The sequence below is a fragment of the Leptopilina heterotoma genome, unplaced genomic scaffold (assembly GCF_015476425.1).
Source record: "Leptopilina heterotoma isolate Lh14 unplaced genomic scaffold, ASM1547642v1 Lhet_9, whole genome shotgun sequence".
In the NCBI taxonomy this organism is placed as follows: domain Eukaryota; kingdom Metazoa; phylum Arthropoda; class Insecta; order Hymenoptera; family Figitidae; genus Leptopilina; species Leptopilina heterotoma.
Genome location: NW_025111193.1, coordinates 1,189,108 through 1,217,044, shown reverse-complemented (window position 1 = coordinate 1,217,044; position 27,937 = coordinate 1,189,108). Strand labels below are relative to the sequence as shown.

Sequence of the window (27,937 nt, the reverse complement as noted above, 5' to 3'; positions counted from 1 at the left end):
AATGAAATTATTTATTGGAAATTTGTTTTGTTAATTAAATTTGTAAAAAATTTATTTGTAATAAATTAAATATTACTGTAATAATTAAAAATTTAATTAAAATTTAATTTAATTAAAAAGAATAATTCAAAATTTATTAAAAAAATTATATTAACATAAAAGAATCAGTAAAAATTTGTAGGTATTTATTTTTTATGTAAAAATTCGTAATTGTCTATTGAGTAGTTTTACATTTTTTTCCTTGAAAAAATTTAGTGGAAAATTACAGAAAATTTTGTTAAATAATTTATTTGAATATTTTGTGAAATTTAAATAACGCAAAATTATAGAGAGAAGTTAATCCCCTATTATAAACAAGGGAGATAACGACTCTCGACATTGTCATGAGAACTTGTTATCATTTCGTCCTTGTCTATTTCTCCTTCAACGACAATAGAAGTACGAAATTCAAATTGAGCCCTTTCCCCTTCTTTTCTTTCCTTTTCCTTCGTTGATAGTCTCTTCCCTTTCTACCTTTGTAATTTTTCCATAAAAGTCTCACACTCTAACGGGGACCGTCTTTGGTGTTTCAACTTGTCCAGTGTAAAGTTCATTTTTTATCAAGTATCCAAATTTTATTTAATACATTTTTAATAGTTTAAATAAATTAATTCAAATTATAAATTACAATTTATAAATCAAACTCAAATATTCGAATGGAAATTTTTCAGTGGAGTTGAATTTGCAAGAATTTTCCACGCAGCCATGCTTTTTGAGATAAGAAGAGACGAATTTTTTTTTCAACATCCCAGCCATCTTTGAAATATATTGAGTAAGTTTCAACAAATTTTAAATTTTTTTATTGTAAAGTATTATTGAAATTATATTAAATATTAATTGTTTTTGAAATTAATGACAGAATTTATACACCAAAAAATGCTTCACCTGAAATAATTACAATTTTCAACTCAATTTAATATTTTAGCTTTTCAATTTCAATTTAATATTATTTCAATTCAATAATTTACTTTTTCAATTTCAATTTAATTTCAATAATTTCAATTATTTTTCTTTTATTAAATATTTTATTAAAATACAATTTTGTACTAAATATTTAATTTTTCTATAGTTATAGGCACAATTGACTTTAAATATTTATTTTGTTATTTAGTTTACTTATAATTCTGTAAAAATTATTTAATTTTTTAAAAATTATTATTAATTAAATATTTATTATTTTCTATATTTATTAAAATATTCTATTTGTTTTAATATTTACTATTATAACAATAAGTTTACTTATAATTTATAAAAAATTATTTCAATTCATTTAAATTATTATTAAATATTTATTTTCTTGTATATTTTATTGAAATTTTTTTTTTAATTCTCTCTTTGAGTAAAAGCCAAAGTAGGATCAAGTAAAGACTTAATTTCTAATCAGCTGAAAGTAAATTATTTAAAAGGTAATATATAATAAAATTAGTATTTTTCTTGTTGTCTAATTAACTCGAAATTTTTTTGCAGATACATTTTTTTTTACTTTTTTCTTTTACATTCACAAATGAGAGTTGGATTCGGAAACAGGATTTCAGAAGACGGAAGAAAGCGAAGCATGATTCAAAATTCATCAAAATTTTTTGAAAAACTTATTTTGTAATTAGCTCTCCTTGTATTAGAACTTTTTTCGTCGACTGGTACGAGTTAAATTTAGAATTACTTGTGTAATTTTCGTGAAGTAATATTGTGAATTTTATTTTGTAAATTATTTAGATAGGGATTTGAAAATTAAAAAAATGCAATTATATTAGATAGGAATCTAGCATATTAAGTCTAGTTTTAAGTAAAATTAACTAATTAAAATTCTACAAGAGAGTTCAACATCCAGTAGACTAGTATCAAGTTCAGCAGAAAATTCTATTCATCGAAAATGAGGGGTGAGTGAAAAAAAATTAACATTTTATTTTCCTTGATTTAATTTTTAATTTTCAAAAGTAATTTTTTAAGACAATATTTTGAGTACAAAATTTCACTATTTTATAGTAATTTTTATTTTCCTTTCTTCATCCAAAATTTTGTGGTAAATTAATTTAAATTTTCGTAGTAAATTAATTCAAATTTCTGTGGTGAATTTATTTAAATTTTTTGAATTTGTAAATTATAAATTATTGTCGCTTTTTCATTCAAATTTTCGTGGTTAAATTAATTTAAATTTTGAAAATTCTAAATTCTAAATTATTTTCGTTTTTTCATTCAAACTTTTGTTCTAGAGTAATTTAAATTTTCGTTGATAACTTAATGTAAAAATTTTTGTAGTAAATTAATTTAAATTTTAGAAACTATAAATTCCAAAATTTGTTGACAACTTTTCAATAATTCAGAATTAGAGAGAAAAGTTTGTTTTCTTTTCGTTCTTGTTTATCTTTTCGTAAATTACAATAAATGTACAAAGTAATATTCTAAAATTTTCCAGAAATACAGTATTCAATTTTTAAAAAATTATTATTCTAATTACTGTAATCACTCTCTAAATTTGAATTAGTTGAAAATCGACGATTTGAAAGTAAAAAATTAAGTCACTTTTCTTTTCTCTCCTGTAACAAAAAGAAAAATTTGTCTCTTTTCTCTAAATTTAACAGAATGCGAACTCCTTTTCTTATCATATTTAAAATATTGATTATTTTTACTAAGTTGTATTAAAATTTAAATATTTCGTTTGGTAGTAATTCTTTCCAGGGTTGCCACAAAATTTTCATTTTCTTTTTTACTTGATTTTTCTCTGATTTCCAGACAGAATTTTGTCACTCTTTCCTTGACCCTAAAGAATATTTTATATTTTTCTCTAAAAATTCAATTCAATTGTTTTCTACAATTATCGTAAATAAACTTCTTTTTTAAATAAATTATTTTTAATTAATTCTGTAAAGTTAACTTGTTAGAAATAGAAAGAATATAAAGTTAAATGGAATTTTTGTTTTAAAGACTTGTTGGACAACAAAATTCAGAATTGTCTTATAAATTCTAGAAATTTAATATCTTTTCAGTATACTTTTGATAGAATTTCCTGTCTTTTCCTCGAGTTCTCTAATCTGTGGCAATCCTGCTTTCGCTACAAATCACCAGAGTTACCATTTTTCTTAGTAAACTTAGCTATTTTATTAGTTGTAAGGGAGGTGTTCCGGTTGTGGGCACCCTTTTGTTTTTGTCTCATAACATTTGTCCATGTGCATATTATACAAATATATGTGTACGAATTTAAAGCTAGAGGTCTAAGGTGACTGTCAGTGAAGGAATTAAATTGATTTCTTTAAATAAAAAAATTTTATTAGAAATTTAGTGAAATGGAAATTTTTTGACAAAAAAATTTTTGTACCCGGTTGTGGGCACCCTTGAAAAATCCTCTAAAAATGGAAAAATATTAAAGGAAACCAACACAAATAAAGAAGAAATGAAAGTTTCTTTATTTTAAGAGACTTTGCCGGGATAAAGAACAAAAATGATGACACGTTTTTACACTATGCTCATCGCTAACAAAAGCATAATGCTTGCATGTGAATTAGCTAGTACGCAAACCATAACGCACTTCTAATGCACTGAACGACTATATTCATCGCATTTAATGCAGTTTGCGGCTGTCACTTTCCTTGGCAGAAAGTTTAGACAGATGAGACAGTAGTCCTCATCATTGTCAGATGGTAGAGCCTCCTTAACATAAAGGTGCCCACAACCGGGAATGACAGTCATTTTTTAAAAAGACCAACACATTTTGTGATGCAGGATTTTGGTTAAACACGAAGGTAAATCACAAAATATAATGACAACACTGCAAAAAAAAAATTAAACCCTTTTTTTCTGAACGAATCTACACCCATATGTTGCTCTTCGAAAACAATACAAAATTACTTTTTTATTTATTTAATGCAAATTTTCTTTATTATGCTCACAGCTATTACACAAATGCATATATTTGTTTTGTTATGAATACGAAAAGTCCGTATTGTCAACGAACACGACTTGCAATAATTAGATCAGTAAAGTCTGCTTGCCGTCGAAGTTTACTTAGGGGTGCCCACAACCGGCGCACTTCCCCTACTACCAAAAAGAGTAGTTTTTCTTTTTTTGTTGCTCTACCTATTTAATTAGTTACGTCACTAACTAAATCAGGGTGTCTACTAACCTACTAACTGGGAAATAGCCGTGAATTAGCCAGGAATTATGCCAAACCGGCAATTTTTTCACTAAATTAAGAAAAGTTTTATAATTTTAATTTGTTTTTAAAAAATCGCTTTTTATTTCAATTTTTATAGATATTTATACTGTTCTCCAAATTTGAAATTTTTCAAATTGTTTCAAGATAATTAAATTATCTTAAATTAAATTAATTATTAAAAATTAAATTAATTATCTTAAATTATTATTTAATTATAAACAAATAATTGCAAATGCAAATTTTTGAAATAATTGAAATTTCTTTAGATTCTATTAAAAATAATTAAATTCTTTTAAACAATTTTATTTAACTTTTTCGAAAATAATCAAGGGAAGTTAGTTACCGTAATTATAATTTTATTTTTAAAAATTTCTTCGCAATATATTCAATTATTTTCATAAATAGAAAAACTCATTGCAGATTTCAATTATTTTTAATACAATTTTAATCGAATTCCTCGAAAAATGTAATTATTCTTCAAAATTTTATTAAAATTCGTCGAAAGAATTCAATTATTTCTAGAAACTGTAAAAAATTCTTCTCAAAATTTCAATTATCTTTATAAATAATTAAATTGTTCTCCACAATTCAATTATTTTCAAAATTTTTAATAAAAATCTACACAAACATCACAGAAAAAACTTGGTGTGATTTTTGTTGCCTGTGAAATTAGCCAATGTTAAACGACATAGAATGTGGCGCCGACTACGAGAGTAAAATTTGTTGCGTGATTATTTTAACACCAAATTCGGTGTTAAAACAACACTCAGTTTTCCCTGTGATTTAATTATTTTCATAAATAATAACATTCTTTTGAAGGATTCAGTTTCTATTATAAATAGTAAAATTCTTTGCAGAATATGAATTTTAATAAAATTGAATTATTCGAATTTTCAATTATAATTATGAACAGACAAAATGATTTTTAAACATTGAAAAAATTCGTTGTTTAATTCAATTATTTTTCAAATTTTTAATTAAAATTATTAAAAAAACATTATTTTCAAAAAATTTAAAGAAAGTCGTCAAAAGAATTTAATACATAAAAACTCTAATAAAAATTTTGGAAGCCATTTGTAGATTTATTTATGTTCGAAATCAAATAAATTTAAATTTGATGAGAAAAAAACCTGGAAAAATTAGGACAAAGCCGGGAATTGTATTGAACGAAAATAGTAGACACCCTGTAAATGGCTGTTATTAATAACTGAATTAGTAACAGTAACTAATTAAAATTGGGGCAGTGACGTTATTCCTATAACCAAAATTGTAGTCACAACTATTCATTTCTCTCAGTGTAATAATTTACATTGAGTAAGGAAGTAGTTCTGAGTAAAGTAAAACATTATTAAAAATAATTAAGCCTTTATTATTATTATAAAATTAGTTAAGTGAGTTCGCAACTGCTTGAGATTGTTAGTCAAAATTCTTTCTTCTTAACTTTCTTTCTTCTATTTATTTCTTACAAGTACAATACCCAAGTGTAAAACTGGGATCCATTTACCTTGGACCATTTCGTATAGTGAATCGAAATTTGTTACGTATTTTTTATTTTGTCAGACATGCTATTTTAGGGGTTGAAAATCAAAAAAACCCTCAGTGTGTAAAATTTTAGTTTGTAACATTTTTTTAAATCTGACTTGTGATCAGAGACCCTAAAAACCCCCCCTATAGTAAAGAGTTTCATGCAAATAAACAGAATTAGAAATATGTTTCCAAACTAAAACTTTACACACATTTGAGGGTTTTTTTGATTTTCAACCCCTAAAATAGCATGTCTGACAAAATAAAAAAAAATACGTATCAAATATTTTTCCATTCCCTACGAAGTAGTCAAGATTTACACTTGGGTTGTTACTTGTTAGTTTCTTCTAGGGGAGAACAGTTAATAACTTCTCTTATACTCTAGGTAGTATAGTAATTTCTCTCTAATTTATGAGCACTTAGTAGCAGAAATTGCTTTACTTCTGGCGAATAAGACGAAGAAGATGTTCACTTTCTCTCTTTTTCTCCTTTAATAAAGAGTCTCTCCCTAGGAAAACCAAATAGGACGTTGTCGACTCCCCCTATTTGGGAGAAAAAGCTTGAAGTTGTCCTAGAAGGTCCTGACGACTTCTGTCTTCCTTGAGTAGGGGTCGAGGGAGGGTACTCCCTCCCTCTCCTTCTCCAAAAGAAGTCGTCCTCAAAGAAGTTGTCGACTTCACTCTCTTTGAGTAGAAGAAGTCGTAGAAGAAGTCGTAGAAGAAGCAAAAAGGGACGACTTCGATCTCCAGGGATTTCACTGTGAATATATCTACTCTATATCTATAAAAAAAAAGAAATTACATACACCCCCCCTTTTTTTTCTCAAGTTGTTTTCTCTGTTTTCTCCGTCGGAAAAAAAGACTTGTTTCATTTCCACTTTCCTAATTGAGGGGAGTGAAGTCGGAAACCCTCTCCTCGAGGACGACTTCAGAAGTGGGAGCTCAGAATCGTCATACTCTCCCACAGGGACTTACTTCTCCACTTGTTACTTTTCTCTCCAAGAAGGAGCTTCTTCACCTTGGAGAGTAGTAACAACTTTCTCCTCTTTAGGGAAAGAAGTCCTAAATATAAATCGGGGATGGCTTCATACATAGTCCATTTTACTACAACAGAAAATTTTATAGTCAATTCTTCTATTTATTCCACCATTAAGGGCCAGTTTCGCCAACTCCGATTAGTTAATCAAAGATTATCCTTAACCGACCAATCCGACCAATCATGATTAAAGTCATTTTAACCGCCAATGATTGGTCGGTAAAGGATTTAATCTTTGATTAACTGACTTAAGGATTCACTTTGATTAACTTTTAATCGGAGTTGGTGAAAAGTGGCCTTAAGACTTCACTATAAATTTTTCTAAAGACTATATAGAAAGCATCTCTGATTAAAATTATTTTAAAGTTGAAGTAAAAGACCTATTTTTGTTTCAGGAATGAAAGTAACAAAAGAAGACTCATGACCAGAAGAAGAAAAAGGATTGATCACCGAACTAGAAGATTTTTATCAGCAAGTTACTTAAGTGCAAGAATTAATAAAGATCATTTTGTTGTATAATTAACTCGCGTGTCAAGTTATACAAATTATATGTTATAATATCTTAGTTTTATAATAAATATGTTAAGTAAGAACATTTGTAATAATGTATGATACAACAAACATTAAAATATACTATAAAAAAATAACAATTGATTTTTTGTTTTTTCTAATTCCTGTCTTTTAAATTTAAATATTAATATATCTTTTTAATTAATTAATATTTTATGTAAAGAAAAAGTTGCAAAAAAACAATTTATTTTCAATTCTATATCTTGTCCAACACCTGGACGCAGACGCTACTACCAGTGGGGTAACAGTAATTTCCTGCTCGAGTCCTCTCAGTAGGAATTCACTGTTACTAATTACTAAAATTTTTATTAATTGCTAATTAATACCAATTTTTATTAATTGCTAATTAATACCTAATGATAAATTTTAATACCTAATGATAAATTTCAAATAATAATAATTCATTATTCTAATTTACTCTTAAATAAGTCATAAATTAATAAATAAAACACTGGTTTTACACTGAAAAAAAAATTTATTTGATTCAAAAATAACACAGGCACACAAAAAAATAAAAAAGTCAAAACCCAGAGGTTACACCCCCCTATCCCCATGTTTTTGGGGTCGCTGAAACCGAATATGACCATGAAAAATTTTTTTCATCGGCCATTTTCCCGCTACCACCCCCTTATACCTGCTCCCGGGGGTTGGAATTTCAGTTTAAAAAAAAGTGGAGTAGGGTGTCTATTCATATGTTTTTTGGGTCGCTAAAACCAAAAAAGACTACCAAAAACAAATTCTTCCCTTCCTTAACCCCCTACAACCCCCTTAACACCCGAAAGGTGGGGGGTCAAAATTCGAATTTTCACGAAAAGTCGATTACGGTGTCTAACCCTACGTTTTTTGGGTCGATGAAACCAAAAAAAACTACCAAAATCAAATCCTTTCCATCCCGACCCCCTACAACCCCCTGCAATAATTTTTTTCAAATAAAACGAACCGATTTTTGGGAAATTGAAAATTAAATATTAATTATCAAAAATTATTGCAGGGGGTTGTAGGAGGTCATGGGTGGAAAGGATTTGATATTGGTAGTCTTTTTTTGTTTCAGCGACCCAAAAAACGTAGGTTTAGACACAGTAATCGACTTTTCGTGAAAATTCGAATTTCGACCCCCCACCTTTCGGGTGTTAAGGGGGTTGTAGGGGGTTAAGGGAGGGAAGAATTTGTTTTTGGTAGTCTTTTTTGGTTTTAGCGACCCAAAAAACACAGGAATAGACACCCTACTCCACTTTTTTTTAAACTGAAATTCCAACCCCCGGGAGCAGGTGTAAGGGGGTGGTAGCGGGAAAATGGCCGATGAAAAAAATTTTTAATGGTCATATTCGGTTTTAGCGACCCCAAAAACATGGGGATAGGGGGGTGTGACCTCTGGGTTTTGACTTTTTTATTTTTTTGTGTGCCTGTGTAACCGATTAATTGACTATTATCAATTATTGGTATATTGAATTGACTAAGTCAAGTAATCGATTATTTGAATAAAAAAAAAATTTTCAGTGTAGTGTAATGCGACCGAATTTTCGACGTGTTATAGAATTAGGATAATTTTAATATTTAATATATTTAAAATGGAATCTAACGGACAGTCAAAATAAAAGTTACAGTCCAATGTGATTTTCGTATTTTAATTTTTCTTTTAATCTTCTTTTTAAAAAATTTAATTATTGTTTTTTTTTGACAAATTAAATTTTTAATTTGTTTTTGTGAAAAGAATGTAGTTTTCAGCATTTTAAACAATTAAAAATAATTACTTTAATGAAAATTAAAATTTTTTATCAACTAATATATTTGTTAAATTTTATATTTGTTTAATTTTAATATTACCGAAATTGTTTCTTTTTGATAGATTTATTATTTTTAATATTTCATTTTTATTCAAACGATACTTTAAATTTTTTTAAATTGTTTACAATTTTGAAAATTAAATTATCTACGCTTCTCCTAAAATTAATTTAAATTTGACTTGTTTTTTCCAAATTTCAAATTCGAAATAAGGGAATTTAATTCACTTTTGTTCCTGTAACTCAAAACAAATTTAATTTAAATTTTACTTAATTTTATTCATTTAAAATTCGAAATAAGAAAATTGTGGATTAATTTTTGTTTCGACTGTTTATCGGATTCTTCTTTAACTCGAATTTAAATGATGTGCAAAAGAATCAATATTAGTTAAAATAAATTAAAATGCAACAATAATGGAAAATGATCACAAAATTAATTTTCTAAAAATTTTGTTGATAATGAATTTCCGACTATTATGAAATAAAGATTTTTTTGTATCAAACATCTTGCACTTAAGTGACTTGAGACAAAATATTCTGATTGATATTCACGAGAAAAAAGATATAATTTAAATTGACAATTAGAAAACAGGCCTTTTACTTAAACTATAGAGAAAGTGTACCAATTACTGCGATAATCCACAGAAGTAAGAAATAATTTAATTCTCGGAGCACACCATTTTTTTATTTTATAAGATGAACAGTTTAAAATTAATTTAAGTTTAAAAAATGATTTTCTATTTATATTCATTAATGGAAAATTAACAATTAACAATATCTTTAAAAAAAGAAATGTGTGCTCAGAGACTCGGGACATAAATTTTTCATTGATCTCATTTCAATAGTAACGTTGTTTAAAATAAACTTTTCTTTAAAATTATCAATTGTTAATTTAAACAAAAATTACTTAGATAAGTGTTTTTAGATTTAATTAATTTAGATAAAAATATTTTATTACAAAGTCGCAGTATTTGGTGCACAATTATTACAGACTATTATTTAAACTATAAAACCTACACCCAGAGGTTCAACTATAATTCAAATTTAGAGTAATATTATAATAATAGTTTGAATCAAATTTAAAATAAATTAATTAAATTTTGAATTTAGTTATTAATTAAATATTAATTTATTATTCTATAATTATTATTAACTATTTAGAGGCTCAATTACTAATTATTTATGATTTTGTACTTTAATTAATTTATAAAGATTTACTTAATTATTTTTTATTTATTTTCTTTTCGAACTCAAATACTTGCTTAATATTTTTTTTTAATCTACTTTCATTTTTTTTATACTTTTTAATTTTAATTTACTTAATAAATTGTATTTGGTTACCAAAAATTAACATATTGAATAAGGTAATATTTACATTGTAATAAAATAAAATTTCTTTTACTTAAAAACGTTTTTTCTTGAAAAATATCAAACTTCCTCTAAATTCATTTTTTTAAATGCATTAAATTTACTTAAAAGAATTTTACACTAAAAAAAATTTATTTGATTCAAATAACCAATTATTTGTATATTACAAAATAAATATTTGTGGACGTCTACATGAAAAGGGCCCATATTGTCGGTTCTAGTTTTCGAGATAATCGCAATTTAGTGATTTTTGAGCAAAATCTTAATTTTTTTTTTATTTTTTATTATCAATCTACATGTTTTGACAAGTCGAATCATGCTAAAAATTTACAATTTGACCGATTTAAATAAAAATTATTTGATTTAAGTAAATATTTATATGATAATAGACAAGTAATCGTTTATTTGAAACAAATAAACTTTTTTCCATAAGTAATTTTACTTTTAATTATTATTTACTTTTTATTATTTAAAGTTAAACTTAATTTTTAAAGTTTGACAAACAATTTATTTACAGTAAAAATTTTTTTTTTAATTTTTCTGGGTGTAGGATAAAGAAAAGGAAAAAAAACAATATAATATTGGAACTTTTTGACTTACCCCTTCTCCTCGGTGAAAAAATGCTGCCAGATGACGCTGTATTTTTAATCCTCTTGTAAAACTAAAATTATATTTTCCTAGCTAATGTAATTCCATTTTTTTTTAATTTTTGTTTGAAAATTCCTAGCTAAATAATATAACATCACAAATTAGCACTTAATAAAAAATTGTACAAATTTAAATCGTAATACTCGGCGAAATTCCAATAAATGATGCTTCAATGTATTTTGGAGTCTTCTTTCCCTTTCCATCTTTCACTGAAGAATGTAGAAAAAAAAGAAAAAAATATGTCTGTACAAAAAAAATTTAAGTCAATTAGATAAAAAAATAAATTGTTACAATAAATTTCTACATTCAGACTTTTTTCAATTAATTAATTAAAATTTTACTATTATTTAACGTGCATGAATAAATAATTTATTGTTAAAATAAAACATCAATATAATTAAGTCATCAATAAAATAAAAAGAATCATGTAGAAATAATTCATTACTCAAAAAAGAATCATTAAATAAAAAGTAATTTTAACAATCATTGAAGAAAATTTTTTTTTTTTTAATATTATCTGTAGCTACGGTTATTGAAAGTGTAATAAATATTATTTCCAATTATTTCTATTCCGACACTAATTTTAAATTAATATTTATTACAAAAATTTAAACAATATAAATTCGATATTAAAAAAAAATTTTATATTTTGGTACTTACTTGCTAATTAATTACATTAAGTAATTCAAGGACGGGCTGGAAAATTCAATTCTTCGTCTCTTGAAAAACGTGGTGCACAATGGAAAATTCTTGCGTTTTCTTATCGATGAATAATTTGAAAAAAAATTAATAATTTGATATTAATTCTTTAAGGTACTTAATTGGCTTTAAATATTAAAAATATTTAATGGAATTTATTTAATTGAAGAAATTAAATTAAATTATTGACTTGCTACCCCTACAGAGGAGGTCAATAAACTGTGACGCTATGAAAATTTCTCTCTCAGGTAGAAGCCGAAAACTATCCGCAAAGAGAAGAAGGGAAGGGGAAAGGGCTCAATTTAAATTTCGTATATACTTTTATTGTCGTTGAAGAAGAAATAGACAAGGACAAAATGATAACAAGTTCTCATAACAATGTCGAGAATCGTTATCTCCCTTGTTTACAATAGGGGATTAACTTCTCTTTCTAATTTTGCATTATTTAAATTTCACTAAATATTCAAATAAATTATTTTACAAAATTTTTCGTAATTTTCCACTAAATTTTCAAGAAAAAAATGTAAACTACTCAATAGAGAATTACTAATTTTTACATGAAAAATTTATAAAAATTTTTACTTAATTTTTTAAAATAAATTTTTAATTTTTATTTTTTATTTTTAATTATTACAGTAATATTGAATTTATTACAAATAAATTTTTTACAAATTTAATTTGAAAACAAATTTCTAAGGCCAATAAATAATTTCATTACTATTATTATTGAAAATGAATTTTCTATTTCGTTTCCAATAAATTAAAAATTTGTATTTCCACTTAATTAAACAAAAGAATTTTAAAACAAAATTTCCAACAATAAAAAAGTTAATTAATTATCTTGTTACAAAACAAGATTTTAATTCTGAATAATTTAAATGTTGATAAATTTATTGAAATTAAAAAAAATAAATATAAAAATTAAAAATTTATGAAAAAATTAAAATTAATTAAATTTTGCTTGGAAAATTACAGAATATTTTTAGAAATTATGATTTTTATTATTTCTTTTTATTCAAATATATAATACTTTAAATATATTTAAAATAATCCTACTCTTTAAAATAAAACTGCAGTTAAAGAAATGATTTTTAAATTGAAAAAATAAAAATTTTTTTTAGTTTCGTAAGTAGTAAAAAGAATTCTCTATATAATAATTGATATTTTTTTTGACTTACCCCTTTACTTTTGGTATTTCCTCCTTTCTTATCGCCTTGAAATAAAAGATTCCGGGCTAGGTACCGAAAAATTTCCTGACGAAAGGTGCCCGATTCTTGTTTTAAGAAATGTAGTGCTGGCGAGGTGCAAAAAAAATGGCTTTTTAACTAAAAAAAAAAAAAATTTTTGTTGTTTAAACGACAGTTTCTGATTTGAAGAAAATAATTTATTTTCTTACAAGTAAAATGATACTAATTATACTAAATAATAAATAAATTATACAAAAAACTAAACAATTGAAATATAAATTATACTACATACTAAAAAATACTAAATAATTACTAAATAAATATTTACCAATTTTGCTATTATAATTGATAAATTAATTTATATTCATTTATTAATTAATAGAAAAAGTAGAAATAAATTAAGAATAAAATTTTCTCATTAGAATATTTTTGCGTTCTTGTGGTACAAAGTGTAGAAGGCATATAAAACTGACAGAAAACTGTTTTCAGGATATTCACTTTGGAGAAAAATTCTCTCGCGAGTGGTCAGATGGAGGGGAAGAACCAGTAAAAGACGGTGTAGTTCAAGGCCCAGCTGGATTAGCAGGATTACTCATGAGAAGACATAATAGTGAAGCTGGAAGGCGAGCGATTCGCTCAAGGATGCAACGTGTCTGCAAGTGTCACGGTAAATTGCAAAAAAAAAAGAAAAGAAAAAAATAATACGAAACAAAACTGTTTCTTTAAAACGAGAACAGGAAAATGATTTAATTAATTTAATGGCTTTTTGTTAAAAAAAAGTGAGAGAGATTATAATCTACAATTTTTTTTTCTTACAGGCATGTCCGGTTCTTGTAGTGTTCGTGTTTGCTGGCGGAAATTACCGGCTTTTAGGACGGCAGGAATGGCATTGGCAGCACTGCACGAGGGCGCAGCTCTGGTGCGTCTTGCTCAAAGGGGTGGCAAAAAACCAGCGAGATTAAGGCCGGCAAGACCAGATTTAAAGCGGCCAAACAAAACTGATTTGGTCTACTTAGAAGATAGTCCCGATTATTGCGAACGAAATACCACGTACGACTACTTTTGGACACTAATATTTACATTTTTTGTCATCGCTTTTTTTATTATTCAATTTTCAGTCAAAATTCGAAACAGTTTTTAATTTTGTTTTAAGTAGATACTTAAAAAAATGTTTAATTCCAATATTTCAATGAAAAAATGTCCAATTATAATATTTTAATTAAAAAGCGTTTAATTCTAATATTTGAATTAAAAAATGTTTAATTAAGTCCATAAACTTCACAGTTTTTCTAAGGATATTAAATTGAGACAAAAAAAACGAATCAAAACGTTGCTTTTGATTCGTTTTTTGTCTCAATTTGATATCCTTACAATTAGAAAAACTGTGTTTTAAAGGTTCAGATAAACGAAATTCATTTTCTATTTTAATAATTTTAAAAAAATTACTACATTAAGATGGAAATTAATAAAATAATAAAATAAATAAATAATAAATTAATGAAAATTTAATATTTATTTAGTTAAAAAAATAAATTCTTCTAATAAACAAAATAATTATTATCATAAAATACAAATTAAAAGAAGTAACAAAGATATCGTCGTTTATTTGAACATTCGAAACTTTGGGAACATAAAATGTTTAATTGAATTTATTTCCGAAATTTTCATATATTAAATTCAGTTTTTTATAGATTTAAATAAATTCGATTAAAATTGTGGACATTTATTAATTTTTGCAAATAATTGAATCAAAACATTTTTTATTCTAATATTTGATTATTCAATTTATTTCAAAAATTTTCAATTTTTGAATTCAGTTTTTTAGAATTAAATAAATTCGCCACAACATTTCGAAAATTTTTTAATTTATCTATCAAATTGACTCAAAAAAAAATTAAACTCTAATAAATTGAATAAAAAAATTATCAATTATTCAATTTATTTATGAAGTTTTCAATTCAATTATTAAAAATTCAATTAATTTGACTCAAAATTCCAAACATTTTTTTAAGTAATTGAATAAAAAAAATTAAACTCTAATAATTGAAGCAAAAAATATTCAATTTATTTCTGAAATTTTAAATTTTTGAATTCAGATTTTTAGAATTCAAAAATAAATTCAAAAATTTAATGATTCAATTTATTTCCAAAATATTTCATTTTTAAATTCAGTTCTTTAGAATTAATTATAAATTACACTCAAAATTGAGAACATTTTGTAATTTTTGCAATTAATTGAATGAAAAAATATTTAATTCCAATATCTGAATTAAATAATTTTCAATTATTCAATTTATTTATGAAATTTTTAATTTTTTAATTCAATTAGTAAAAATTAAATTAATTTGACCCAAAATTATGAACATTATTTCAAATAATTGAATCAAAAAAAAAAATAAAAAAGAAACATGAATATTTGAATTGAAAAATCTGTAAGTGTTTCATGTATTTCCAAAGTTTTCAATTTTTAATTCATTTATTAGAATTAAATAAGTTTTTCAATTTATTTTTCTCAACTATTTGCTGGGAAAAAATTATTATTTAATTTATATAATAATTTATATGTGCTATAGTAATTATAAATTATCTTAATTGTTTATCGTAATTTATAATTATTATAGATAGTAATTATAAATTATTTAAATTATTCACTTTGAATCTATCATTATTACAGGTAATAATTATAAATTATTTAAATTATTCATATGAATTTATAATTATTACAAGTGAGGCTCCGGATCTTAAAAGGGCACACGCGCGAACACACGGCAAATAAGTTGGCCCCTGGAGATAAAATTTTGAAGTTGTTCAAAATGAATTTTAAATTATTGTTTCTTGTACAGAATTTCAAGGCGAAACTTTTTTTTTAATAAAAATTTTTTATATAATTTCTCGTTTTCACGTAAATTGAAAAAAACGTGATTTTTTGAGTTAAGAAATTTTAATGAATTTTTGACTTCAACTCGTGACTACTTCGTTAAATATTAATATTTTTCCACAAAATTTACACACAATATTCTTCAAACTATTCCAAGAGTGAAACAATATTTGGAAATTTAAAAAAAAATTGTATGTCAAAGTAAATAATTATTTAAATAATTTTGTCGGAAAAATGATTCTCCTATTTTCAATTGAAAAAGTTGAGTGACGAATTTTCGTTTTCGGAAAACTTTCAGCGACAAAAATGTTCATTAATATGTTAGGAAGTTTTTTGGAAAATATCTCGCTATTTGATAATAAATTAAAGACAATAGAGCAATTTTAACATCGTCGCCCTCTGCTGTAAACGTAAACAATGTCTAACTATATATACATTGGTCTTGTAATGGCGGCCATGCTACACGTGTGCCGCCACGCCGCAATTTTACAGCAGAGCGCGACGATGTTAAAATTGCTCTATTGTCTTTAATTTATTATCAAATGGCAAGATATTTTCCAAAAAACTTCCTAACATATTAATGAACATTTTTGTCGCTGAAAGTTTTCCGAAAACGAAAATTCGTCACTCAACTTTTTCAATTGAAAATAGGAGAATCATTTTTCCGACAAAATTATTTAAATAATTATTTACTTTGACATACAATTTTTTTTTTAAATTTCCAAATATTGTTTCACTCTTGGAATAGTTTGAAGAATATTGTGTGTAAATTTTGTGGAAAAATATTAATATTTAACGAAGTAGTCACGAGTTGAAGTCAAAAATTCATTAAAATTTCTTAACTTAAAAAATCACGTTTTTTTCAATTTACGTGAAAACGAGAAATTATATAAAAAATTTTTATTAGAAAAAAAGTTTCGCCTTGAAATTCTGTATAAGAAACAATAATTTAAAATTCATTTTGAACAACTTCAAAATTTTATCTCCAGGGGCCAACTTATTTGCCGTGTGTTCGCGCGTGTGCCCTTTTAAGATCCGGAGCCTCAAGTAATGATAATATACTATTAATTCTAAATATTATTATTAATATTGGTGATAATAATTTATCACCCACCCAGGAACTATGTATTAAATATAAACCCTTTTAATTTTTCTTTCACAGTTTGGGAATTCCGGGCACGAGGGGAAGAATATGCAATCGAACATCACTTGGATTAGATGGATGTCGTTTGCTCTGCTGTGGTCGAGGATATCAAACCCGAGTGCGAGATGTAACTGAAAAATGCAATTGCAAATTCGTCTGGTGCTGTGACGTAAAGTGCGAGCTTTGTCGAGAAAATCGGGAGGAACACGTTTGCAATTAAAACAAACACAAAAGGGGAAAAAAATCAGAAGTTAAAGAAGGCAATGATTACTTAGAAAAAGATTTTTTTTAAAATCATCCGGTTTTTGTTTCATTTAAAACATTCGAAAAAAATGAAATAAGAAACATTTCTGACCCTCACTTCTTTTTTATATACTAATGCTATATAAACTGATAGATAAATTTCATTCGTCATCTTCCGAATTTCCGAAGTAATTATTTAATAAAATCTAAATAATCATGGGGAAGAAAGGAGGAAAACATTCCAATTTTTAAGACATCTTGAAAGATTGTTTACCAAAATAAAACAAACTTTCCACTTTTGGAAAATTTTTTCCATTTTTAAGGCAAATTTATATTTTTTGTTTTACTATTATAAATACCAGTATAAATACTAGTATAGATATTAGTAACAATTAATAAAAATAATAACAATGAAGATACAAATAATTTAAAATTTTCTATTTTAATTATTCCACTTTCATTGTAATATTAAAAAAAAATTTCAGTTTTATTATACATTTTTTTCAATTTGAAATATTCTATTAATAAAACCTTCTTGTAACGAAATTTACAAAAAAAGACGTCTTAAAATCTCGTGAATTTGCTCTTTCTTCCCTCGAACACATTTTCTATCTACAGAAGAAGTATAATTCAAGATTTCGCGAGAGAAAAAAAAAAGAAAAAAAGCCGCCCGAAAATGTTTGACGCACGACGTACGCAAATTCGCGCTTCCAGTGCGTAAGCGCCAAGAGAGGCTACTTTTAAAAAAGATATTTATAATTTATAATTTCCCAAGAGCGTGAATGCCAACGAGTAAATGTAAACGTGTTTATAATATTAAAAATTATTGTAAACATCGTTTCTTTCTTTTTTTCTTCTTGTCGTTAAAGCTCTCGGCACTCGGCTTAAAAAAAAGAGAAAAAAATGGCGCTCTCTGATTATCTAATAAAGAAAAGAAGCGCCCGTGCTCTCTAATGAGTATATATAGTGATTTAAATTGACAACCCAACGACGCCTTCGGGCCGACCGAGAAAATTTTTCTCGTATGCCAATGAATGTACATACACGATTTTTTATTTTCTAACGTACTTAATACTTATCCTTACCGCTGTATATGTATATAAAAATATGCGGAAACATTATTTCTCGTTCAATTCAATTTGATGAGAAAAAAGAAAAGTTTTCTTTTTGTTCAGTCTCAAATTTTCAAACACGAAACTTTATTTGATAATAATTTTTTAATTTAATAATTTTTTCTATTTGCAATAGTCTTTGTTTTTAAAATTTTTTAAATTTACTTTCTTTTCGACAGCAAAAAAACGTCGATTTTTAAATAAGATTTTTTTATAATTCATTTTAAAAAGAAAAAGAACAATTAGTTTGAATCTACTTTTAAAAGAAAAAATAATTTGTGAATATCTTTTTTACGATAAATATTTATTTTTTAAAATTTTAAATTAAAAAATATTTTATAAAATTTTATAATAAAGTTAAATAAATATTTACAAATTTTTTAAATATTAATTCTAACATTTGCAGAAGTATTTTTTTAATGCGATTTTTAAAAATACTTTTCGAAAAGTTCTATGCCCCTAAAGTTCAAAAGGTTCAAAGAAACAAAATTTATTTATTTATTTCCCGAATTCAAATTTTATTTAAATAATATTGCATAACGTTTTTAAAAAAATAATTTATTTTAAAATTAAATTTTTAAATTTTAGTTCCAATAAGTAATTTTTAAAAGAATTGTTTAAATATAAACCAATTTTTGAAATAGCTCAAAATTTTTTAAATTTACTTATTACCTAATTAATTATTATTATTTACTAGTTTCAAACACTTTAATAAAATTCTTTGTAGAAATTGTTTTTAAAAATTTTGATAAAATTTTGAAATTCTTTATAAGAAAATATTTAATTACTTAAAGAAATTATAATCAAATTTTCTACAAGAAATTAATTATTTGAAAAAAATTTTAATTATTTTTATTGCTGTCAGTAATTTTTAAAAGAGTTGCGAAAAAGAATAAGTGAAAGAATAATTCGTTCATTTGAACTTTTAGAATTTTTGAAAGTAAAAACCCCAATACTTGAATTTTATAAAATAAAAAAAAGTAAAATATTTTACTCATTGGTGTAAATTTGTAGAAAATTGACGTCTTTAGTAAAAGAACAATTATAAAAATACTACTTGCTTAAAATTAAGAATTATTAAATTAAAATTAATATTTAATAATTAATAATATCAAATAATAATTATAAAAATAAAAGTATTGTAGAAATAATATTAACATGAAAAATTTTTAAAAACTCGAAAAAACTTTAAATAAATAAAAAGAAAAGAAATGAAAAAAAGAATAATGAATTCAATATTAATAATTAATAATGATGACTAAAAATACTTTTTTCGATATTCATTTAAAAAAAACCCCAAGTCTAGAGACTATCGCAAATTAATTGAAATGAACGAAAATATAATAATTCCCATATACATATTAAACGTACATAGTACTGATAATACGAAATCCAAGGCATTTTCATTCGAAATATTGTTGAGCCGAGGATTCCGTCCACTAATTTTGCCCATTCTCTCTCTATCTCTCTGGTGTTTTCAAAAAAATACTTCATAAGAAAAAAATTATAAACATTTCATAGATTAAAATTTCAATTAAAAATCATTCTCTTTTTCATCGAAAATCTAATTTTTGACTCACATTTTATATTTTATCGAAATGAAAATTTAATTTTCTTCGACATGCACAATTCATAATTTCAATATCCGTCGGGCAAAAATAAAATAAAAAAAAAAAAATGGAAAAATTCGATAGGTTAGTACCATCGAAAAAATTTAGAGAGTAAAATATGAAACAAAAAAAAAGTAATAAATAAATGGAAAGCAAGTCAATTCTTGCTGTACAACAACGATATACAAAGCGCAGTATTGAAAGATTGTAATTTATTTTGTTTGAGATAATTTATATAAATATAAATATATATATACATAAATATATATATGTGTATATTCATACAGGATAATTATCAAGTAATTTACAAACTAATTTGTGAGAAAACACACATTCCCTATTAAAATCATGCAAAAAGGAATCGTCTTTATATGAATTTTTTTCTTTTTTCGCTTAATTTACATTTACAGATAAAAATTTTGTAAATGTAAAATTCTTGGTAATTACCTTGTATATTTATATCGTAATCGCAACTTTTCTAACGTTACTTTTTCTAGTAACTGTTTGAAATCGCATCACTCGATTAGCCTTAGGATACGGTAGTTTATAATAATTTATATATGCATGACTTGTATCTTATACGTGTATTTATAAATACAAGATATAAAAAAATTTGATCACAATCGCTCAATTTTTTTTTATTTACTATAACGATTTCATTACTTTGTAACTTTCGTTGTTAAATTTATTTTTTTACATTTCGTTGTTTGTGTGTTACGAATGTTTATGCAAAAAGAATATGTATTTTTTTTTAATTAAATTATTTATTAATTATTAAATTAATTTACACTATCTATTTATTAATTTCTTAGTTAATTTTCTTTTCGGAGAACTTAATTTTCCACTCTTTTGTTTTATATTTTTCTTCTTTTTTTATTTTTTTAATTCTTATTTTTTTTTTATTTTTTACTTCTAAAAATTTTTTTTTTGTTATTATTTTCTATTATTGATTTTTATTTAATTTTTTGTGCTACTATTTTCATAGTCTAATAATTTATTTATTAGAGAAATAATTTCTTATAGAACAATAAAATGAAAACTTGCAAAATTGCAAGTAAATTTAAATGCGATTAATTTATTTATCAATTAAAACGTTCCGAACGTTTATAATAAAAGATTTAGATGAAACAATATTTTTATTTAAATATATTCAGGGCTCGAAATAATTTTCGAAAAAATTCTTTGACAATTTTCAAATCCATTTGTTTACAATTCAATTTTACGAAATTTCAATTATTCGAAAATTCTTCAATTGAATATATATTAGAAAATAACAACTTCAAAAAATTTCAAAAAAAAATTCAATTAAACCTTTTGAAAAAATTGATTTCACAGAGTTGTTAGTTAAAATTTTAAATTTCAAAGATTTTAATTTGAAACTTTTTCAGAATTCAATTATTTTTAAAAATTCTATGCTGTAGGTATGATTTTAATATTCAATTATTATTTATAAAATTTTAACTGAATTTTGTTTTTAAATCAATTTTTATTAGAAAATTCAACGAGAATTCAATTATTTAAATACAAAAATTAATAACTTATTGAATAATTGAATGTTTCTTTAAATTGGTTTGTTTGAAAATAATTAATTTAATGTGAAAATTTTATTATTTATGAAAATAATTGAATTCCTTAAAAGAATTTTATTATTTACGAAAATAATTAAATCGATGTAAAAATGTTATATTATTTATGAAAATAATTGAATTATTGCGAAAAAATTTATAAAAAATTTGCAAATCATTAAATTTATGCAAAGATTTTTATCAAAAAAATATGATAATAATTGAATTTCTTCGAAGGTTTTTATTATTTATGGAAATAATTGAATTTTTGGAAAGAATTTTATTAAAATTTTTCATAATCCTAATTAAATTCTTTTGAAGAATTTCTTTGAATTTCTTTAAAATAGTGGAGTTTCTTTAATAATTTTAATTGAAAATTTTCAAAGTAATTGAATTTTATATGAACAATTTCTTTCGAATTTTCACAATAATCATGTTTATTAATCATTGAAGTTAAACATTTAATTCTTGAATTTCATTAAAATTTTTAGAAAATAATTGAATTTTTGTGAAGAAATTTATTAAAATTTTTAAAAATAATTGAATTTTGGAGAAGAATTTTATTATTTATAAAGATAATTGAAATTTTGATGAGAATTTTTAAAGAAATTTTACCATGATTGAATTTTTGCAAAGAATTTTATTATTTCTGAAAATAATTTAATTTTGACAAATTATTTGTAACTTTTCAAAAATTCTCCAAATTATATCGTTAAATATACCAACTTTTATTGCTTTTTCAATCAAATTACTAACTTTACGGACCTATTTTTCAAAAAAACTGACTTACGGACTTTCAATAAATTTACGGACTTTTACGGGATTTAAGGACATAGTTCGAGCCCTGTCTATTTAATATTTAAATAATTCAACTTTTTTATTTTTATATATTTTTGTATAAAAAATGCTTAGAGTAATTTTTTTTATAAAAAAATTCCAAAAAGTTGTGGACATTTTAATGTTTTAACATTTCAATCTAAACAATAAAAATTTATTAACTATTAAAAATTATTAATAAACTTATTAAATATTTAGAAAGCTGAAAATTTAAGATTTTTTTAAAAACGAAGTATGTAAATTATTTAACTGATAAAATTATATTTACATGTAGAAATAATTTTCTATAAAAGTGAGAACTTTGATTGTTACAACTAAATTATTGCACAATTATCAATTGCAAAATTAAAGTATTTCTAAATTATAAAATAAAAAAATTGCAAAAATTTTGCATAAACTTTCGTAGATTATTCCTTAATTATTAATTATTATTATTAATATTTTTAATATTCAAAGAAACAAAAGAAAATGATTTTTATAATTGATATTCCTAAAGTTTTGAATATTGAAATAAACGAAATTTAATTGAAATCGAAATGTCGATTTTAATTAAATTTCGTTTAAATTCAAGTTAAATTTTAAGTTTACAAGTTAAATTGTAAATATTTTAAAAAACTAAAATTGTAAATTTTTCACTTTTAAGTTATTTAAAGTCCCTGAATTTAGCTTCAGAATTTTTTCCATAAAACCCAAAAGGATAAAATTTTTTCGAAGTTATTAACTTGAAAAAAATCTCCCTAGGTGAAAAATTATTAACATTTCTGTCTCTAAATAAGAAAAATAAGTTTTCGACGCTAACTTCAGGGACATGTTATTTACAATTTACTTAAAATATTTTATTTGAATGAGAAAAAAAAGAAAAAAAATGAATTTAAAAAATTACCTCTTATATTTTCCTCTAGATTTGTGTTGACGTTCGTTATTCGCGGCGAAACGTGTGGCAAAATAAAGCATCGTTATGAAAACGCTGAGCATTGTGCCAACGACAGTACCGTAGAAAAATTGCCATACTTCACCGTAAGTATGAATATTCTTAACGGGCAGAAGAAAATTATCTGCCTCGGTTTTAATGCGTCCAATATATTTGAGCCAGAAAACAAGTCTGTCCATTGCAGGTGTTGGTCTGTCCCTCAAGGCGAGTGAAACTTTTCTTGCATTTTCACGATACATCGCTGAATTGTGAATTTCATTCACTGACCCTTGAATGCGATCAATTGAATAATCACCCTCCGTCGAGTAAATAAATCCCAATTTCAAACCGTTCAAGGCATTTTTCTTCTCTGCAAAGTTCCTCGGGAAACATATCACCGGCGTTCCATGAAACGCTGCTTCCAAAAGTTCCGTTTCTTCACAGTGACACAATAAAACTCTCGTTCGCGGATAGCCTGTGGAAAAATAATTTTCATATTAACAATTAATTATTATTATTATTATTATTATTATTATTATTATTATTATTATTATTATTATTATTATTATTATTATTATTATTATTATTTATTAGTTTCAAACATTTAAATCATATTCTTTGCAAGAATTCAACAATTTTCATAAATAATAAAGTTCATCGCAGGAAATTCTTTGAAACAATTCAATTATTTTTTCAAAAATTTTAATAAAATTGTTCTCAAGAATTCAATTATTTTTATAAATAACTAGCAAATGATAAGCGCGCGGAACTTGACATTCAATTTATTATTGTTATGCAAATTACACAAATTTTTCTTTCCTAATAAAAAATTTTAAATAATTTCATAATCAAAATTTTCAAAATTTACTTATTAAGTACAAAATTAATTATTATTGTTTATATTTTCAAAAATTTTAATATAATTCTTCGGAAGAATTAGATTATTTTTATGAATAGTAAAATTTTTTGCAAAAACTCGATTATTTTTAACAAAATATTAATAAAATTTCACGAAAGAATTCAATATTTTCTAAAATTTAAGAAATCATTCTAACCAATTTAATTATTTTTTAAATAGTAAAATTTTTGCAAAAAGTCAATTATTTACAATAAAATTTTACGAAAGAATTAAATTTTTTTCTTAATTCGTTGTAAAATTTTTCAAAAAAATTCAATTACATATTTTCTAAAATTTTAATAAATCCTTCAAAATAATTCAATTATTTTTATGAATAGTAAAACTCTTTGCAGGAATTCAATTCTTTTCAAAACAGTTTTAATTGAATTCCTTGGAAGAATTTAATTTTTGAAAAAAATTTTAATATATTTCGAAAAAATTCAATTTTTTTTTAAATCTTAATAAATCCTTCGAAACAATTCAATTATTTTTATAAATAATAAAATTCTTTACAGGAACTAAATTATTTTTAATGTAATTTAAATAAAATTACACGAAAGAATTTAATTATTTTCAAAAATTATCATAAAATTCAATTTCAACAAGAATTTAAAATTCTCTAAAAATTATTCAATTATTCTCAAAATATTTTTAAAAAAATTCTACATGAATATTAAATTACTTTCAATGCAATTTTTAAAATATATTCGTCGAAAAATTGAAAGAATTCAATTATTTTCAAAAAAAAATAAAATTCTTCTGATGAATACAATTATTTTGAATATGCTTAATTTTAATAAAATTATTTGCACAAATTCAATTTTTTTCAAAACAATTTTAATAGAATTCATCGAAATAATTTTTATTATTTTCAAATATTTACATAAAATTCATTTATTTCCTAAAATTTTAATAAATTCTTTGGAACAATTCAATTATTTTTATAAATAATCGCAAGAATTAATCTGTTTTCATAAATAATAAAAATCTTATCTTAGGAATATCATTATTTTCAATATACAATTTTAATAAAATTCTTCTTCATAAAATTCAATTGCTTTCAAAATTTTCAATTAAAATTATTAAACAAACTCCATTATTTTAATAAAATTCATCACGAGAATTTAATTATTTTCATAAATAAAAAAATTCTTCGAAGGAATTCAATTATTATTCTCTTCAATTTTTTTTTATAAGATTCTTTGCAAGAATTCAATGATTTTCAATACATTAATTTTAAAATTAAAAAAATATTTTTAAAAAGTTAGGAAACAAATCAATTAAATTTTTTTTTTAAATTAAATTATATTGTATTATATTTATAATACCTACAATTTTAATAAAATTATATTATATTATATTTTTATTGTAATTACCTATAAGATCTTGACGATCAACTTTTTCATGAACGAAGAGATTTTCTGGTTTCGTCTCCAAAGTTATATTTTTTTGCCTCCAAACGAGAGCCTGTCCTTGTCTTCCTTGCGGTAATTTTTTCGCCAATTCAACCATAAGACTCGAATGAATTTCGTCTAATAAGGAAACAATTGTTCCCGATCTTAATTCAACTAATTCTTTTTGAAGATCATCAGGCAACGCTTGAACACCTCGACAATGAAAACATCCAACCTGAAATTTAATTTCGTTGCATGACAATTGGATATAAATTAAATAATTAACTACAATTACTTTTAGTCTTAATTATTTTCCAATATTGCAAATTGCAATAAAAATTAGAATAGAAATTTTTTATTTTTATTAAGTATAATTTGCAATTTCAAAAAAATAACAAAAATTAAAATAAAATAAATATTTAAAAATAAATTTAAATTAATTTAATTTAGTTGCGTGACAATTAAATATAAATTAAATAATTAATTACTTATTTAAAAATTAAAATTAATTTTTCCAATATTGCAATTTATAATAAAAATTTAATTTTTCTCACCTCCACTACTAATTCAGTTAAAGGAGCAAAATTCGTATTGAAGACAACGTCATTTCCCCATAAAATTAATTCGACGTCTTGATAAAGATTTTCCAGTGTGATATCAATATTGGGGAGATATTTCGAGACTAATTTCAATGCAGGATAAATGTAATTATTACGAATTGAATAAATGAATAATTTATCTTTCACAGTTGATATCATTGTGATCATAAATCCTTCATTGTTAATCGGAATTGCCGAGCCTGTTTGCAGAAATGTATAAATTTCTTCATTTGAGCCAAGAGTCCAAAGAACTGGAATCGATTTTATCGATTTCACCCAGGGAATTAAACACGCATCGTGTCTGAAATAAAAAAAAAACGATATTTTACATTTATAAAAAAATAATTAAATCTATAACAAATAAGTATAGAATATGTACTAAATAAAAAATAGAAAATCAAATAAGAAAAAGAAAAATCAAAAACAGAGAATCAAAAATAAAGAAAAATAAAAACAGAAATTAAAGAAAATAAAAAAGTAAAATAGTAATAACTAAATAAAGAAAAACTTTTTACCTAATCGATGGAAATATCGTGAAAGTGGGTTGAAGTTCTCGAACTCGCTTTAAAATTTTCTTATCACTAAGAAGTTGTTCGCAGGCTTTGAGCGCATTTGCCTCTGGCTTAAATGATTCTTCATAAAAAATTTTGAGCACTTCGACTTCGACTAAATTTTCGTAAATATTCGCCGTTGAAGGAACAATTAAAGTTGTATCAATTCCCTGATCTGATAGAGTATTGGCCAGCAATGATAGTTCGTACGTATCTTCAAAGGCCACCACTAAAGCACTCTGTGGAGGAGTTGCCAAAAAAGATGCCCCAGCTGAGCAAATAAATAAACAAATTAAATTCACTATAAAACAATCCCTTCTCTTCATTTTCCACTTTTTTTATTAATTTTTAATAACACAATTAAAGTTTAAATCACAATTCTTATATCCCACAGCACACTGTCTTATTTGTATTACAACTTATCACAGAATACTACTCCCACATCTATTTTTAAGTAAAAAGCCGAAAAAAAGTTCTTCCACGTGTACCTTATAAGGTTATTTCAATTATTTGTTTACTTTGTCCGGTTTGAATAGATTTTTCGGTGAAATTACACTAAACACTGATACAAGTCCTTGACACGCTAAACAGAAACAAGAATATTATTCTATTATTAATAGAGAATATTGACTTTAGAAAGAAATTAAATAAAACTATAATCAAGCCGCAGAACAGTCAGGGAATGTTATTGTCGTATTGGGGATTTAAAATTGCAATGCGACACGTAGTGACCATAAAGTGAACTAAAAAAATGGCTTCTGTGGGTGTACAAGGTTGCAAAAAATGTTAATATTTAAAGTATTCTAATGTTTAAGAAATATTTGTTAAGATTGCTGGTCATGATTTATCTTTTTATTGATAAACTACTTAAAATTAAAACCGAAAAGTCACAATATAAGTTTATATTTTTTTAAATTTGTACACCCATTTCGTCCATTTTTGGTGTAAAACACTAGCGACACCGAGCCCGCGGTGGTAATTTTCATTGCCAATCTGTCGTATATCTGTCAACTTTTAGAAGTTGATTTGACTAATACGACTTCCGGTTTTCTCTCTTCTTCAATCGTCTTTCCATCTGTGTACTTTTTCTAGTTTATGGTTTATGCCCCACGTGGTAAGCACTTCCGCTTATGCGCAGCCGTAGACTATTTGAATTTGGCGCGAATATTCAAATCTATTAGTTCAAATTTCGAAT

The 27,937-nt window shown here is 24.1% G+C and overlaps 2 protein-coding genes and 1 long non-coding RNA gene across 6 annotated transcripts in view; 2 read left to right on the top strand and 1 right to left on the bottom strand.

Annotated features, from left to right (window-relative positions):
* The window catches only part of LOC122511732 (protein Wnt-1-like), a 117,750-nt gene extending 100,442 nt beyond the window's left edge, over nt 1-17,308 (top strand). The window contains exons 6-8 of the mRNA XM_043627171.1: nt 13,491-13,668; nt 13,820-14,051; nt 17,042-17,308. Coding sequence (XP_043483106.1) covers nt 13,491-13,668; nt 13,820-14,051; nt 17,042-17,243 — 612 coding nt within the window. The 3' untranslated portion in view covers nt 17,244-17,308. The remainder of the gene's footprint in view (nt 1-13,490; nt 13,669-13,819; nt 14,052-17,041) is intronic.
* On the top strand, nt 183-7,271 carry LOC122511734. 2 transcript variants are annotated; one of them, XR_006302553.1, is made up of 4 exons: nt 183-582; nt 711-811; nt 1,507-1,916; nt 7,144-7,271. It is a non-coding gene; the product is annotated as an uncharacterized LOC122511734 (long non-coding RNA). The 2 variants fall into 2 exon arrangements; XR_006302552.1 differs by having other exon boundaries at nt 183-811.
* LOC122511731 (UDP-glucuronosyltransferase 2B30-like) lies at nt 5,533-27,452 on the bottom strand. Of its 3 annotated transcripts, none has more exons than XM_043627168.1 (8): nt 26,707-27,452; nt 26,147-26,492; nt 25,575-25,827; nt 23,274-23,775; nt 12,993-13,139; nt 11,776-11,874; nt 11,068-11,358; nt 5,533-6,816 (listed from the first exon to the last, which is right to left on the bottom strand). In XM_043627168.1, the coding sequence occupies exons 1-5, from the start codon at nt 27,066-27,068 to the stop codon at nt 13,136-13,138; spliced, it is 1,467 nt and encodes a 488-aa protein (XP_043483103.1). In that variant the 5' UTR covers nt 27,069-27,452; the 3' UTR covers nt 5,533-6,816; nt 11,068-11,358; nt 11,776-11,874; nt 12,993-13,135. The 3 variants fall into 3 exon arrangements, with proteins under 3 accessions (XP_043483103.1, XP_043483104.1, XP_043483105.1); XM_043627169.1 differs by having other exon boundaries at nt 5,533-6,493; XM_043627170.1 differs by having other exon boundaries at nt 11,068-11,324.
* Nucleotides 27,453-27,937: the final 485 nt, after the last annotated feature.